The sequence below is a fragment of the Hyla sarda genome, chromosome 5 (assembly GCF_029499605.1).
Source record: "Hyla sarda isolate aHylSar1 chromosome 5, aHylSar1.hap1, whole genome shotgun sequence".
NCBI classification, from domain to species: Eukaryota; Metazoa; Chordata; class Amphibia; order Anura; family Hylidae; genus Hyla; species Hyla sarda.
In genome coordinates, this window is record NC_079193.1 from 41,907,210 (window position 1) to 41,922,962 (window position 15,753).

Consider the following 15,753-nt stretch of genomic DNA (forward strand, 5'->3'; position numbering starts at 1 on the left):
GGAAGGGGTTAAATAATCTTTATTATCTTTTTTTTCCACTTTTTTTTTTTTTTTTTTGCAGTGTTATAGCCCCCATAGGGGACTATAAAATATGCAGTACATTGATTCAATACACTGATCAATGCCATTGCATTGCATTGATCAGTGTTATAGACGATTGATTGCTCAAGCCTTGGAGCAATCAATCGCCAATCGGACGTGCAGGAGGCAGGTAAGGCACCCTTCTGCTGAGTCCTAGCTGATCGGGATATTGCAATTTTACCGCGATGGTCTGGATCAGCCCGTCTGAGCTGACGGGAAGCTTTCACTTTCACTTTAGACGCGGCGATCAACTTTTATTGCCGCGTCTAAACAGTTATTAGCCACGTGTCCTGGCTTCTGATACCAGCCGGGACCGTGCGGGTATGATGCGTGCTCCGCTCCTGAACTCGCTTCATAACCCTACCGTGCCGCAGCGCCGGTTAGAAACTGCGTTTTGCGGCAAGGGGTTAAAGGAGTACTCCCTTGGAAAACAATTTTTTTTTTTTAAATCAACTGGTGCCAGAAAGTTAAACAGATTTGTAAATTACTTCTATTAAAAAATCTTAATCCTTTAGTACTTATGAGCTTCTGAAGTTAAGGTTGTTCTTTTCTGTCTAAGTGATCTCTGATGACACCTGTCTCGGGAAACGCCCAGTTTAGAAGCAAATCCCTATAGCAAACCTCTTCTAAACTGGGCGGTTCCCGAGACACGTGTCATCAGAGATTACTTAGACAGAAAAGAACAATCTAAACTTCAGAAGCTCATAAGTACTGAAAGGATTAAGATTTTTTAATAGAAGTAATTTACAAATCTGTTTAACTTTCTGGAGCCAGTTGATATATAAAAAAAAATGTTCTTCCTGGATAACCCCTTTAATCCTTCCAGTACTTTTTAGGGGCTGTATACTAAAGAGAAATCCAAAAAGAAATGCATTTCCTCTGATGTCCTGACCCCAGTGCTCTCTGCTGACCTCTGCTGTCCATTTTAGGAACTGGAGAAAATCCCCATAGCAAACATATGCTTCTCTGGACAGTTCCTAAAATGGACAGCAGAGGTCAGCAGAGAGCATTGTGGTCAGGACATCACAGGAAATGCATTTCTTTTTGGATTTCTCTTTAGTACACAGCCCCTAAAAAGCACTGGAAGGATTAAGATTTTTTTAATGGAAGTGATTTACAAATCTGTTTAACTTTCTGGCACCAGTTGATTTAAAAAAAAAATAAAATAAATAAATAAAAAAAAAGTTTAACCCTTTAAGGGGTTCAAAAGGCCTCTGAAAATTGAAAGAAGCAATCTGATTGGTTTCTATGGGCAACTGCATCGCTCTTCCTCTACACAGATTTTTATAAATCTACCCCCTATATCAGTGGTCTCCAAACTGCGGCCCTCCAGATGTAGCAAAACTACAACTCCCAGCATGCCCGGACAGCCGTTGGCTGTCCGGGCATGCTGGGAGTTGTAGTTTTACAACATCTGGAGGGCCGCAGTTTGGCGACCACTGCCCTATATGGATAGGTTTGCTGCATGTTCCTGGAGATAAACAGATGGGTACACCTCACACGTTGTATGGAAGCAGCCGAACTCCGCACGTATCCCCCCCGACTATGACGACATTATGGGCAGGGGTTGTGCATATGAGGTCACCCCATGAGTGTATGCAGCAGGAAGGATCATTCTTGTAAGCCCACATGGTCACTTAGAATTAGCAGGGTGCTCGGGGCTGACAATAATGCACCTGCATACTATAGGACGGCATTGTATGGATGAGCACACTATAAAACATCTTGTTTAATGCTTGTAAAACCTCATAAATCCACCTATAAAACAGGCTGGATACTTGGTGTGGCTTGTTTTTTTTAATCTTTTGTTATTGTTTCTAATCTTTACAGCATTGTTTCCCAATCGGGGTGCCTCAAACTGTTGCAAAACTACAACTCCCAGCATGCCCGGACAGCCAACGGCTGTCCGGTCATGCTGGGAGTTGTAGTTTTGCAACAGCTGAAGGCACCCATGTTGGAAAATAAACACTGCTTCACCTAAACATTGCGGAGCTGGAATTGCTCAGACTAGATACAATTGTATCAAACACCCAGCTGTGAGCAGTGTAGAATGTGTGTGGGTTTTAGCCTCAGAATTTAAAGGGAATCTGTCACCAGTTTTGTATACAGGGAGGAACATGTCACTCAGCTATTGCAGTACGTTTCGGAGTAAATCATAGAGTTTCGCGATTCCAAGTTTTATGCTGCCCAGTGGTTTGGTTTCTATTTAAAGGGAATTTGTCAGCTGTATTTGCGATAAGAGCTGCAGACACCATTGGATAGCAGTTAGGGTATAAAAGAAGACCCGGAACTGATGGCGGTCACCAAGCTTATATATTTGCCTTTTTATTGCTCAGACAGGTGTCAAGGAGGCGGGGCTAAGCTGCTAAAGTGCTCCACCTGACGTGCTCTCCCAGAGGAGAGAACATCAGTCTAGATTGTACATCAGTCTAGGAGGCGCGGGGAGGGCTAGCCAGGCTGTGGCACTTGAGCAGCTTGGCCCCACCTCCCCGACACTTGGCTGAGAAAAAAAAAAGCTAATAAGTTTTCCAACCACCATCAGCTCCAGGAAATTACAGCTATCCAATTGTGTCTGCAACTCTTTGCGGTAAATAAAACTGACAGATTCCCTTTAGGGCACCATGACGTACTATCACAACAAGGTAATGATGCAGCCACAGTGGCAGTGCCTGCTCTATCTCCACTGAGATGTCTGGAAAACAGGCCTCGACAAATGTTAGGTGCCGTTTCACCATGGCAACAGAAAAAAAAAAAATATATATATATATATATATATATATATATATATATATATATATAAAAAACAAAGACGAGGTCCGGTGTGAGGTGGTTTTTTGCGCCCCCGTAGATCCATGCGTACGCTCCTCCCCCAGCTCTCCGAACATTTCCGAAGCTAGAACTGGGGGAGGGCAGAGCAAGGGGAGGGAGAAGGTCCACGCCCCCTCCCTCATCTCCCCTCCCTGAGCTCGGCTGCTCGGCTGGACGCAGATCTCTACGGCACGCCCCCTCAGTGAGGACGTAAATCTCCACTGCAGGTCCCCTCCCTCATCTCCCCGAGCTGAGGACGTAGAGCAGTGCTCCCAATGAGCTCTATGTGTAAAGGGGACATACTGTACGGGCTAAAGGGGGACATTTAGCCCCTGCAGTATGTCCCCCTTTAGCCCCTGCAGTATGTCCCCCTTTAGCCCCTGCAGTATGTCCCCCTTTAGCCCGTATAGTATGTCCTCCTTTACATAGAGCTCATTGGGAGCACTGCTCTACGTCCTCAGGGAGGGGAGATCTATGTCCTCAGGGAGGGGGCGTGCCGTAGAGATCTGCGTCCAGCCTAGCTCAGGGAGGGGAGATGAGGGAGGGACCTGCCGTGGAGCTCTATGTCCTCAGGGAGGGGGCGTGGCCGTGGAGATCTGCGTCCAGCAGCCGAGCTCAGGGAGATGAGGGAGGGGGCGTGAACTTTCTCCTTCGCCTTGCTCTGCCCTCCCCCAGTTCTAGCTTCGGAAATGTTCGGAGAGCTGGGGGAGGAGCGGACGCATGGATCTACGGGGGCGCAAAAAAACACCTCACACCGGCACCAGGCTGGTTGCAGATAAAAGCTTGCGTTATTTTATTGAAGATATCGCAGTACAAGGCACAGCGTCTGACGCGTTTCGCACGTGACCGTGCTTAATGGTAGACTACGATTAAGCACGGTCACGTGCGAAACGCGTCAGACGCTCTGCCTTGTACTGCGATATCTTCAATAAAATAACGCAAGCTTTTATCTGTAACCATCCTGCTGCCGGACCTCGTCTTTGTTCTTGTCTAATAATGGGCTGGAGACGGTACGAGCCGGTCCACTATGCGGATTGAAAATAATTGTTACACTGGAAACATAAAATGCAGTGTATGTGAAAGTATAATGCTTGAGAGTACAGCTTAAAGGGGTACTCCGCCCTTAGACATCTTGTCCTCTATCCAAAGGATACGAGATAAGATGACTGATGGCGGGGGACCCCTGCGATCTCGGCTGTGGCACCCCAGACATCCAGTGCTGGATGACTGGCGATGCAGGGCGGGGGCTCGTGATGTCACGGTCACGCCCCGCTCGTGATGTCTTGGCCATGTCTCCTCAATGCAAGTCTGTGGGAGGGGGCGTGGCAGTGACGTCACGAGCCTCCGGCGCTGCACCTGACACTTTAAACTAATGCCGGGTGCAGCAGGGAGATCAAACATCTTATCCCCTATCCTCTGGATAGGGGATAAGATGTTTAGGGGTGGAGTAGCCCTTTAAAGGAAAACTCCGGAAAGAGAGTGTGTGTTTGTGTGTGGTGGCGCTTTTTTTTTTTTTTTTTTCTTTCCCCCTTCTTATATTGGCCTTTGTGTCAGATATAAAAAAAATTTAAAGGGGTATTCCAGGAAAAAACTTTTTTTTTTTTAATCAACTGGCTGCAGAAAGTTAAACTGATTTGTAAATTACTTCTATTAAAAAAATCTTAATCCTTTCAATAATTATCAGCTGCTGAAGTTGAGTTGTTTTCTGTCTCGCAAAAGTGCTCTCTGCTGACATCTCTGTCTGTCTCGGGAACTGCTTAGTAGAAGAAGTTTGCTATGGGGATATGCTTGTAAACTGGGTGGTTCCCGAGACAAGTGTCATCAGAGAGGACTTAGACAGAAAAGAACAACTCAAGTTCATCAGCTCATAAGTACTGAAAGGATTAAGATTTTTTAATAGAAGTAGTTACAAATCTGTTTAAAGGGGTACTCCGGTGAAAACCTTTTTTCTTTTAAATCAACTGGTGGCAGAAAGTTAAACATATTTGTAAATTACTTCTATTAAAAAATCTTAATCCTTCCTGTACTTATTAGCTGCTGAATACTACAGAGGAAATTCTTTTCTTTTTGGAATGCTCTCTGATGACATCACAAGCACAGTTCTCTCTGCTGACGTTATTATAATAATAATAACGCTTTATTTATTGTTGTCCTTAGTGGGATTTGAACCCAAGTCCCCAGCACTGCATGGCAGCAGTGCTAACCACTGAGCCACCATGCTGCCCTTAGCCTACAGCTGCTATGCATGGTTGCTAAAATTGACAGAGATGTCAGAAGAGAGCACTGTGCTCGTGATGTCATCAGTGTTGCAAAAATAAAGGAATTTCCTCTGTAGCATTCAGCAGCTAATAATTACTGGAAGGATTAAGATTTTTTAATAGAAGTAATTTACAAATATGTTTAACTTTCTGCCACCAGTTGATTTAAAAGAAAAAAGGTTTTCACCGGCGTACCCCTTTAAATTTCTGGAGCCAGTTGATATATAAAAAAAAAGTTTTTTCCTGGATAACCCCTTTAACTAATAAATCTACTTACCTCCAGAGTTCCTTTGGTGCCTCTCGTGTCCTGCTCCGGTCCCCCTCAGCAGTCGCCTTCCTGAAGCTTTAGCGTGACTGAGGTCTACGGAAGCACCCCGACCCAATGTGTCATACTGCAGCTCAGTGAATCACTGGCCGAGGCGGGACATCACTGTGATCAGTGATTGGCAGAGCTGCAGTATGACACATTGGGCCCGGGTGCTTCCATAGACCTCAGTCACGCTAAAGCTTCAGGAAGGCGACTGCTGTTGGGGGATTGCAGTGCATTGTCGGCATCGCAGGAGTGCTGGAGGTTAGTAGACAACGATTTTCAGTCTGGTTCACAAACCGGCTACGGGTTGGGAATGAGACACTAGCCGACTCCAGTCGGCTCATTGAAATCGATGAGGTACGGCGCAGATCTGGCAGGTGGCGCTTTTGAAATTTTCCCGCCATATCAGGATACCAGATTCGCAATCCGAGATGTGGACGCAGCTTAATAAAACCTGTGTATATGTTACATGTATTTTTTAACCCTTCAGGCTGCATTCTTGGATGTTCACTTGTTTGCTTGTGAATTTGCAAATCTATGAGACATTTTTGGCGTATGTGTAAGTAACCCGTAGGGGGAACAGTATGTTGTGACTGTCCTGAACCAGGTAGACCGGTCCTAAACCCGGTTTATGTTCTCCTGTGGGCAGACGATAAGAACTTCTATCAGAAGTGTCAGAAGACCACAACCCATGAGCAATCCTATAGACCAGTGTTTCCCCACCAGGGTGCTTCCAACTTCTGCAAAACTACAACTCCCAGCATGCCCGGACAGCCAATGTTGGTCATGCTGGGAGTTGTAGTTTTGCAACAGCTGGAGGCACACTGGTTGGGAAACACTGTAGGTTTGTAGTATTACACCACTATAGCCATTTCCCTCTGTCCTATTGCGTTTCTCTGCTCTATTTTAGACAGTGGAGCTGTCTGTCTATAGCGGGGGAATGTGACAGGCGATCAGGTGATGGCGCTCTGTCATTGTGGCCTTAACCACCTCCCATGTTACACTGTGTCAGTTCTCTGGGTCAAAGTTCTGCGCTCTTGCATAACCAACACGCATGGGATTCTGTTACACTTGTGGGTAAAACAGATATTTGCTATAAAGCTGTTGTCATAAACAAAGGGGATATCAGGCAATTTTATAGTCACAATGAATCCTCATTGCTTAAAGGGGTACTCCTCCCCTAAAAATCTTATCCCCTATCCAAGGATAGAGGATAAGATGTCTGATCGCGGGGGTCCCGCTAATGGTCATCTGTAGCACAGAGCCGAAGTTTGCTCCGTGCCTGATGACTCACGATACAGGGGCCGGCGGTTCGTGCCGTCACGGCCCCGCCCCCTCATGTCACGCTCTGCCCCTTAATGCAAATCGGCGTGACAGTGGTCACGCCCCTTTCCATAGACTTGCATTATCCTCTATCCTTGGTCATAAGATAAGATGTCTAGGGGAGGAGTACCCCTTTAATCCTTCCTATTGTATGTTTTGGATTCTATCAGTATTTTTGATCTGATCTAGGGTGGAACTTGCCAAATAATGTCAGTATTATCTGATATCGGTAGGACCTACCAAAATCATCCTGTGGGCAACTCCCTGAATATAGGATTAGTCCCCCCCCCCCCATATGAATTTTGTGTCTATCCTGCTATGGTGGGCGGTCATTACATCATTGTGACACCATGACTAGAAATGAGCGAAGTTACAGGGATTCGATTCTGCACGAACCTCGCTGCTCAGTGGTTGCTGACTTTATCCTGCATAAATTAGTTCAGCTTTCAGGTGCTCCGGTGGACTGGAGACTCTCCTAGGACTTTATCCACCTTTTCCAGCCACCGGAGCATCTGAAAGCTGAACTCATTTATGCAGGATAAAGTCATCAACTGCTGAGCCGCGAGGTTCGTGCAAAATCGAGTTACTGGAAGTTCGCTCATCTCTAATCATGACCTGCAGTCACCAGTAATTTAAAATGTGAACTTATGAACTGCTAAAATCTCTATAATGCAATTCATATCTCTGGGCCTGACTATTTACACAGAATATTTAAAAGCTCATTGATTTACACTATGGCGGTAAGTTTTACAATATCATGAAATAACACACAGGTATGGTTATGAGTAATAAACAAAATGAGTATATAAAGACAAAGGATATACATATACAGTCATGGCTGTAAATGTTGGCACCCCTGAAATTTTTCAAGAAAATGAAGTATTTCTCACAGAAAAGGATTGCAGTAACACATGTTTTGCTATACACAGGTTTATTCCCTTTGTGTGTATTGGAACTAAACCAAAAAAAGCAAATTGGACATAATGTCACCAAACTCCAAAAATGGGCTGGACAAAATTATTGGCACCCTTAACTTAATATTTGGTTGCACACCCTTTGGAAAAAATTAATGAAATCAGTCGCTTCCTATAACCATCAATAAGCTTCTTACACCTCTCAGCCGGAATGTTGGACCACTCTTCCTTTGCAAACTGCTCCAGGTCTCTCTTATTGGAAGGCGCCTTTTCCCAAAAGCAATTTTAAGATCTCTCCACAGGTGTTCAATGGGATTTAGAGCTGGACTCATTGCTGACACTTCAGAACTCTCCAACACTTTGTTGCCATCCATTTCTGGGTTCTTTTTGATGTATGTTTTGGGTCATTTCCTGCTGGAAGACCCAAGATCTGGGACACAAACCCAGCTTCCTGACACTGGGCTGTACAGTGCGACCCAAAATCCGTTGGTAATCCTCAGATTTCATGATGCTTTGCACACATTCAAGGCACCCAGTGCCAGAGGCAGCAAAACAACCCCAAAACATCATTGAACCTCCACCATATTTCACTGTAGGTACTGTGTTCTTTTCTTTGTAGGCCTCATTCCGTTTTTGGTAAACAGTAGAATGATGGATTTTACCAAAAATCTCTATCTTGGTCTCATCTGTCCACAAGACGTTTTCCCAGAAGGATTTTGGCTTACTCAAGTTCATTTTGGCAAAATGTAGTCTTGCTTTTTTTATGTCTCTGTGTCTGCAGTGGGGTCCTCCTGGGTCTCCTGCCATAGCGTTTCATTTCATCTAAATGTCGACGGATAGTTTGCGCTGACACTGATGCCCCCTGAGCCGCAGGACAGCTTGAATATCTTTGAAACTTGTTTGGGGCTGCTTATCCACCATCCGGACTATCCTGCGTTGACATCTTTCATCAAATTTTCTCTTCACTCCATGCCCAGGGAGACTAGCATCACATGCTTGAAACAATCTTATTTTTCCACAATTTTGAAAGGGTGCCAATAATTTTGTCCAGATAATTTTTGGAGTTTGGTGTGACTTTATGTCCAATTAGCTTTTTTTTTCCCCTCCTTTTTTTTGGTTTAGTTCCAATACACACAAAGGGAATAAACGTGTATAGCAAAACGTGTTACTGCAATCCTTTTTCTGTGAGAAATACTTAATTTTCTTGGGGTGCCAACATTTATGGCCATGACTGTGTATGTATCTTAAATCAATGTTACACATATAGAACATTATTTAAGCGTTATTTAATATATAAGCACAATGACTACATATATGAAACATGTAAAATAAGAAATGTATAAAACATATATAGAAGCACGCTAAGCTTATGCTGATAGTAGCTATATAGAGGCTACAGAATTACAGTAGCTTCAAGTGACTGTGTTGTACACACATCAGTCACTACACGGTCAGCAAATTAAATCTATGGCATCACTCCCCGAGAGAATATTATTCCAAGATGAATACAGAATGGGCACCCCCCCCCCCCCATTCTTTAGATATAGAAAATACAAGTGACACAATTGTTAACACGAGCCCATCTGCCTAACCACACACAACGGAACAATAATTTAGATCCAGCATAATATATATACATTTGATCGGCAACTATGCTAAATGTCATGCCCCCTTTCTCTGTAGATGAAAGTTGGATGATCACTATATACTAAACATACTACAATCTCTAAATGGAGATTTAATATATCTATTCTCTATCTCAATTACCATAATGACATCCACGTCTTCGTAGGGATCGACCGATTATCGGTATGGCCGATATTATCGGTATCGGCAATTACCTTGCCGATAAGCCGATAATGCCCCGCCCCGCCCCCACCGCACCGCGACCGCCCCCGACCCACCGCATCGCACCCCCCACCATAGTGCCGGGTGGTATACCGGTATGGATTTTTGCCCATACCACTATACCGGTCGGGCCCCTCCCCCACCCTCCGAGTCAATAAAAAAAATTTAACTTACCCGTAATGGGGGTGGTCCGGGCCATCCATCCTTGCTGTAGTGTCCGGTGGCATTCCGGGTGGAGGGTGAACCAGTCCGGGCTCTCCTTCTCCGGGGGTCATCTTCTCCACTCTGGGCAGGCTCCGGCCTAGTACGTTGCATAGACGCCGCTACGCCTTGACGTCAGGTGCGTCGCTGCGCATGGGCGTCACTGCGCAGCGGCGTCTATGCTGCTTTACTAGGCCGGAGCCTGCCCGGAGTGGAGAAGAAGGACAGCCCGGATCGGTTCACCCTTCACCCGGAATGCCGCCGGACACTACAAGAAGGAAGGATGGCCCGGACCACCCTGACAGGTAGGGGGAGAGAAGCAGGTGGTGGCGGCGGCCTATGGCACCGCAAAAGCCACTGCAGTGCATTGATTTAAAGCGCCCGCTTTAAATCCATGATCTGCAGCGGTGTCGCGGGGGGATAAATAGCCGATAACTTATACCGGAATATCGGTATAAGTTATCGGCTATCGGCCCTAACCTGCACCGATTATCGGTATCGGCACTAAAAACAGATATCGGTCGATCCCTACGTCTTAGCTCTGATTCTTTCCATCTAAGAAGTTAACTTGTTACCAGTTGCATGTAACAAAGTGGCTATTGTATATAGGAACAAAGAAAAGAGGAAAAGACATAATACGTAACTATAATGTTACCAGGTATTTTTCCAGGACACACAGCAGCACCTGGGGCAGTCTCTCAGGGCCTTCATCTTGGCATGCGCCCACCCTTGGGGCGGGTGGAGACATCTTACTACCTCATGACTTCTTCTGGTGAACACTGTTCCCATCAACCGCCATTACTTCCTTTCCCCAGATGCTTTTAATCTCTTGTTGTCAATCAAGTAGATCCCGTGGTACGGACTTCTTAACCAATGGGTATAAATGGCCTAACACCCCCCCCCCCCCCCCTCCCTGTGACAGCACTGTCCAAATTCCCTTTCAGATGGTGCTATACAGTACCCATCTACAGGAAAATTACCAGTGACCACACAGATATAATTGAGACCTGGGACCTCTACCAGTATTTCAACAAATCATATATTTTGGCTTCATTTACCGTGAGATTTGGCCGTAACCTTTAGATTGTTTAGGAAATTTCTCATTATCGGCATTTTGTTATTGTAGAATTGGGAACATATTGGAATTGGCGTCAGCATATTTCAAGTAACTCCATTTAATGTATTTTAAAGCTAATCTTTGAATGAAGCAGTTTACACTTTACGTAACGATGGCTTGTTGTAGGCAAAAGGGAGTCTTACATGTTGGACTTAGCCCAAACTATCCGACCTCTCTACTGGATGTGTAATCTGTAGGCGCTGCAGAATCTGTAGGCGCTATATAAATAAATAAAAATAAATGTGATGTAATCGCCTATAAAGCTTTTGGTAGGGATCACACACTGTGCATACGAATGTCATTACTCGCCTGTAAATATGGAATTTTTGGGGTCTGACTGCCGACACCACCCACTGATCTCAAAGGCTTGACGTGTATCCCAGCAATATTCCAATACTTTATTTGGTTGGAAGAACATCGAAGGCCGAGTTCACATCAGCATTAGTTTCTGTTGAGAGGAGCTTCGTTCGCTACAAAAAACCCCCCAAAAAACCCCAAACAGTAATTTTTTTTTTGTCTGCTAAACAACGTATACCTGACCGAAACCCCCAGACAACATTCACAGTCAACGGGATCTGTCTAGACCCATAAAGGGTCTGTTGTGCACAAAAAAAAGTGGGTTTTAGTAGTGGTGTTTTTAGGGGCATAAGATGTCTGATCACAGAGGTCCCGTCGCTGCTGACCCCTGCGACGGGACGAGTTTGGAGCTTGCTTGTTTGTGACATCATGCCACGCCATGCCCCCTCCATTCATATCTATGGGAGGGGGTGTGACTGTTAGTACGTAGCCGTCACGCCTCCTCCCATAGACATGAATAGAGCGGAGTTCGCTCCGTGCATGGATGACTGCAGAGCCATACCGGAGAGAGTGGGTATTACCAGCGGCCAGATCCCCGCGATCAAACATCTTATCTCCTGTCCTTTGGGTAGGGGATAAGATATTTTTTGGCGGAGTACCCCTTTAAGGATTTCTATTGAAGAAATGGAGGGAAATAGACTAGTATGAAAGAGAAACACCATTTTGTCCAAAAAATGCCATAGTCTCAACATGCTGCACTTTTGGAAAACTGCAGTTTTTCTGTGGTTTTGGGCTTATACTGTGCGTAAAGGACATCTGTAGCGTTACAAACACTTATCCCCTATCCTCAAGATAGGGGATAAGTGTTAGATCGCGGGGGGTCCGACTGCTGGGGCCCCTGGCGATCTCCTGTACGGGGCCGCGGCTCTCCCGTGCAGGGGGCGTGCCAGCCGCAGCATGACGTTGCGGCCGGCACGCCTCCTCCATACATCTCTATGGGAGAGGCAGGGAGACAGCATTCGTGCCTCCTCGCATCCCCCATAGAGCTGTATGGGGAAGGGGAGGAGACGGGGCGTCACCGTCGACCTCTAGGTCGACGCTACGTGCCTTAGCGCTCACCATGCGCGCTTATGGCGGCTCCCCGTTAGGGAGATCGGGGGGTCCCAGCGGTCGGACACCCCGCGATCAAACACTTATCCCCCCTGTGGATAGGGGATAAGCGTAATGCCACTGCAGTTGTCCTTTAACCCCTTAACGATGCAGGACGTAAATGTACGTCCTGGTGACGTGGTACTTAACGCACCAGGACGTACATTTACGTCCTGAGCATAACCGCGGGCATCAGAGCGATGCCGGCATCATGCGCTGCAGGTCCCGGCTGTGCATCGCAGCCAGGGACCCGCCGGTAATGGCGGACACCCGCGATCCCACAAATGTCCGCCATTAACCCCTCAGATGCCGTGATCAATACTTAACAGGATGAGTATTTTTTCATGGAGTATTTTTATTTTATTTTTTTGCAGTTTTTCTAATCATTGTATATATACAGTATATATATTATAGCGGCATGCAATATCTGATGTGTATAATATGTGACACTTATTCTATTTTGTTAGAAACAAAATGACGTATATTCCTGTATAGAATTTACGAAGGAAAATCCCGCTTAACAGGATGATCGGATCGCCCGCAGCGCTGCCGCAGCGATCCGATCATCCTGCACGGCAGACGGAGGTCCCATCACCTGGCTCCGCTGCCTTCCAGGAGTCTTCTGCTCTGATCTGCCTTCCCGCAGACCAGAGCAGAAGATGACCGATAACCCTGATCAGTGCTGTGTCCTATACATAGCACTGAACAGGATTAGCAATCGAGTGATAGCTTTAAATAGTCCCCTATGGGGACTATTAAAGTGTAAAAAAAAAAAAAAAAAAAAAAAAAAAAAAAAAATTTTTTTTTTTTTTTTATATACATATTTGGTATCGCCGCGTGCGTAAATATCCGAACTATTTAAAATAAAATGTAAATGATCCCGTACGGTGAACGGCGTGAACGTATAAAAAAAAAAGTCCAAAATAGCTGCTTTTTTTTTATAACATTTTATTCCCCAAAAAATTAATAAAAAATGTAATAAAAGTTTTGTATAAGTAAATATGGTATTAATTAAAAGTACAGATCACGGCGCAAAAAATGAGCCCTCATACCACCGCTTATACGGAAAAATGAAAAAGTTATAGGTCTTCAAAATAGGGGGATTTTAAACGTACTAATTTGGTTAAAAAGTTAGCGATATTTTTTTTTTAAGCGCAACAGTAATAGAAAAGTGTATAATCATGGGTATTATTTTAATGGTATTGACCCAAAGAATAAAGAACACATGTCACTTTTACCATAAATTGTACGGCGTAAAAACAAAACCTTCCAAAATTTGCAAAATTGCGGTTTTCTTTTTAATTTCCCCACACAAATAGTATTTTTTTGGTTGCGCCATACATTTTATGGTAAAGTGAGTGATGGCATTACAACGGACAACTGGTCGCGCAAAAAACAAGCCCTCATACTAGTCTGTGGATGAAAATATAAAAGAGTTATGATTTTTTGAAGGGGAGGAGGAAAAAACGAAAGCGTAAAAATAAAATTGTCTGAGTCCTTAAGAAAAAATAAGTGGTTTTGTCGGTTCAGAATACATCCCTATTGACTTGTAGCTAACATTTTGCTGCTGCATTTTTTTTTTGTTAGAAAAATGCTGTGCAGCATTTATAACTTTTTTGAGGGTGTTTTTGAAAAAAAAAAAAAGTTAACTTAGACTTACTGATAACAAAAAACATTGGGCTCCCTTTTAATGTTTCCTTTTTTCCTTCTTCATAGGTTACAATACCACTTAGCCACCTTATTACTGCCTTCCACTCTCCCAAAACTGCAGTGTATTTTCCCAGCTCGGCCTCCTCTCAGGTTCTGCAGCGTGAATTGACCAGTGATTGTGAAGCCTACAGCGCTGAGGTAAGTACAATTCTCTACTATTATCATTAAATTGGGCCTTTAATTCTATGTGACTACTCTCTTGCTGCAAATTCTTCAGCTCGACTATAGAATCCTGGCTTCTGTCAGCGGCCGGCAAGCTGCCATAAAGTAGTCGCTGTACATGGAATTTGACTTTCCTGAGTTTAGACTTGCCATGCCCCCCCCCCCCCATACATGTGCACACTCAGCTAAGCCGAATGTGCATATGTTTGCATGTTTTTTCAGTGGGAAGTAGAGAATCAGAATGGGGCATGTTGAAGTTTGAAGGGGTTATCATGTTTGGTAAAAATGTTTAAAAGTCGCCAAATGCTTTTAAATTACAAATTATTGTTACTTACCATTCTTATACTGTGCTTTTCAGCCTCCGGTCAGCACCCTGCTCTTACCTCAGGAGCGGATGTCACATGACTGGCAGCTTCAGCGGTCCTGCTCTGTGTTCCTGGCATCACCTCAGATAGTGATGCCATGTGTAAGAAGTGTGACCCCTGAGACTGCTGACATGTGTTGTCTTTTCTTAACATAAGAATGGGGTGCTGACAGGAGGGTTAAGCACAGGATCTGAGAGAGAAGTAACTGTTTATTTATTTATTTTTATTTTTTTAATTGGCACTCTCATTAAAGCTAATTTTTACTATTGCACTCTTATGTTAAATAAAAAAATCTTTTTTATGTACTTTGTTTAAAATAAATGAAGTTATTTATATTTTATTTGTGTATTAAAAAAGCTGCCACTAGGTGTCTCCCTACTTGTCCAGAGCACATTTCCCCCCATCTCTTGCACATTTCTCCCAGTCTCCCAGTTCATAATCAGGAAATGCAGTCTGGAGTGCTGAGGGGTGAGGAGGTGGTGCAGCCTTAGCCAATCAGCTCATCTCACACACTGAACTGTTCTGGGCTGTGTGTAGCAGAGTGAGGGAGGAAGTTCTCCCCTGTATGGCTTCAGATGATGTCACGCCTGCTGGGGAACGCCCCTTCCCAGTCTGTGAATCTGACTGAGACTGAGCAGGAAATACAGAGCAATATCAAGGTAGAAAACTAAAAAAAAATATAAAAATAAAGGCAGGGGGTGGTTTATCATGAAGGGGACAGTGATCTGGGGAATTTAAACATTTAACAAGATCATGACAGATACTCTTTAAAGGATGATAACACATTTACATTTTGACCAACCTGTGATACTAGTATAACAATGTCCCTTTTTTTTTGCAGCCTCTTCTAAATCTCAGGGACCTGGGTTTGTCCGAGTTGAGGACCGCAGACCTTGATACACTTCTGGTCAGGCTTCTTCCTGGCTTCTTCTCTGATAAAAAGAAAACCTCCAGCTGGAATACATCATATGTATCTGCTGAGTCTTTCTTTGAAAACAGAAATGGTGAGTGCTGCTTGGACTCTATAAACCTTTATCGGACGCTGTTGGTTTTGTGTTATCTTAATGCTTGACAATGGCAAAGACACTGCTTAGTATCAAGAATGGCTGATTGCTGATTACATTATATGGTGTGAGAAGCTGTAGAGATGAGTGAACTTACAGTAAATTCGATTCGTCACGAACTTCTCGGCTTGGCAGTTGATGACTTT

At 44.4% G+C, this 15,753-nt stretch overlaps 1 protein-coding gene across 2 annotated transcripts in view; it reads left to right on the top strand.

Annotated features, from left to right (window-relative positions):
- YME1L1 (YME1 like 1 ATPase) overlaps positions 1-15,753 on the top strand; it is a 47,749-nt gene that overhangs the window by 1,226 nt on the left and 30,770 nt on the right. For both annotated transcript variants that reach the window (XM_056519372.1, XM_056519374.1), the window contains exons 2-3: positions 14,023-14,154; positions 15,385-15,547. In XM_056519372.1, coding sequence (XP_056375347.1) covers positions 14,023-14,154; positions 15,385-15,547 — 295 coding nt within the window. The remainder of the gene's footprint in view (positions 1-14,022; positions 14,155-15,384; positions 15,548-15,753) is intronic.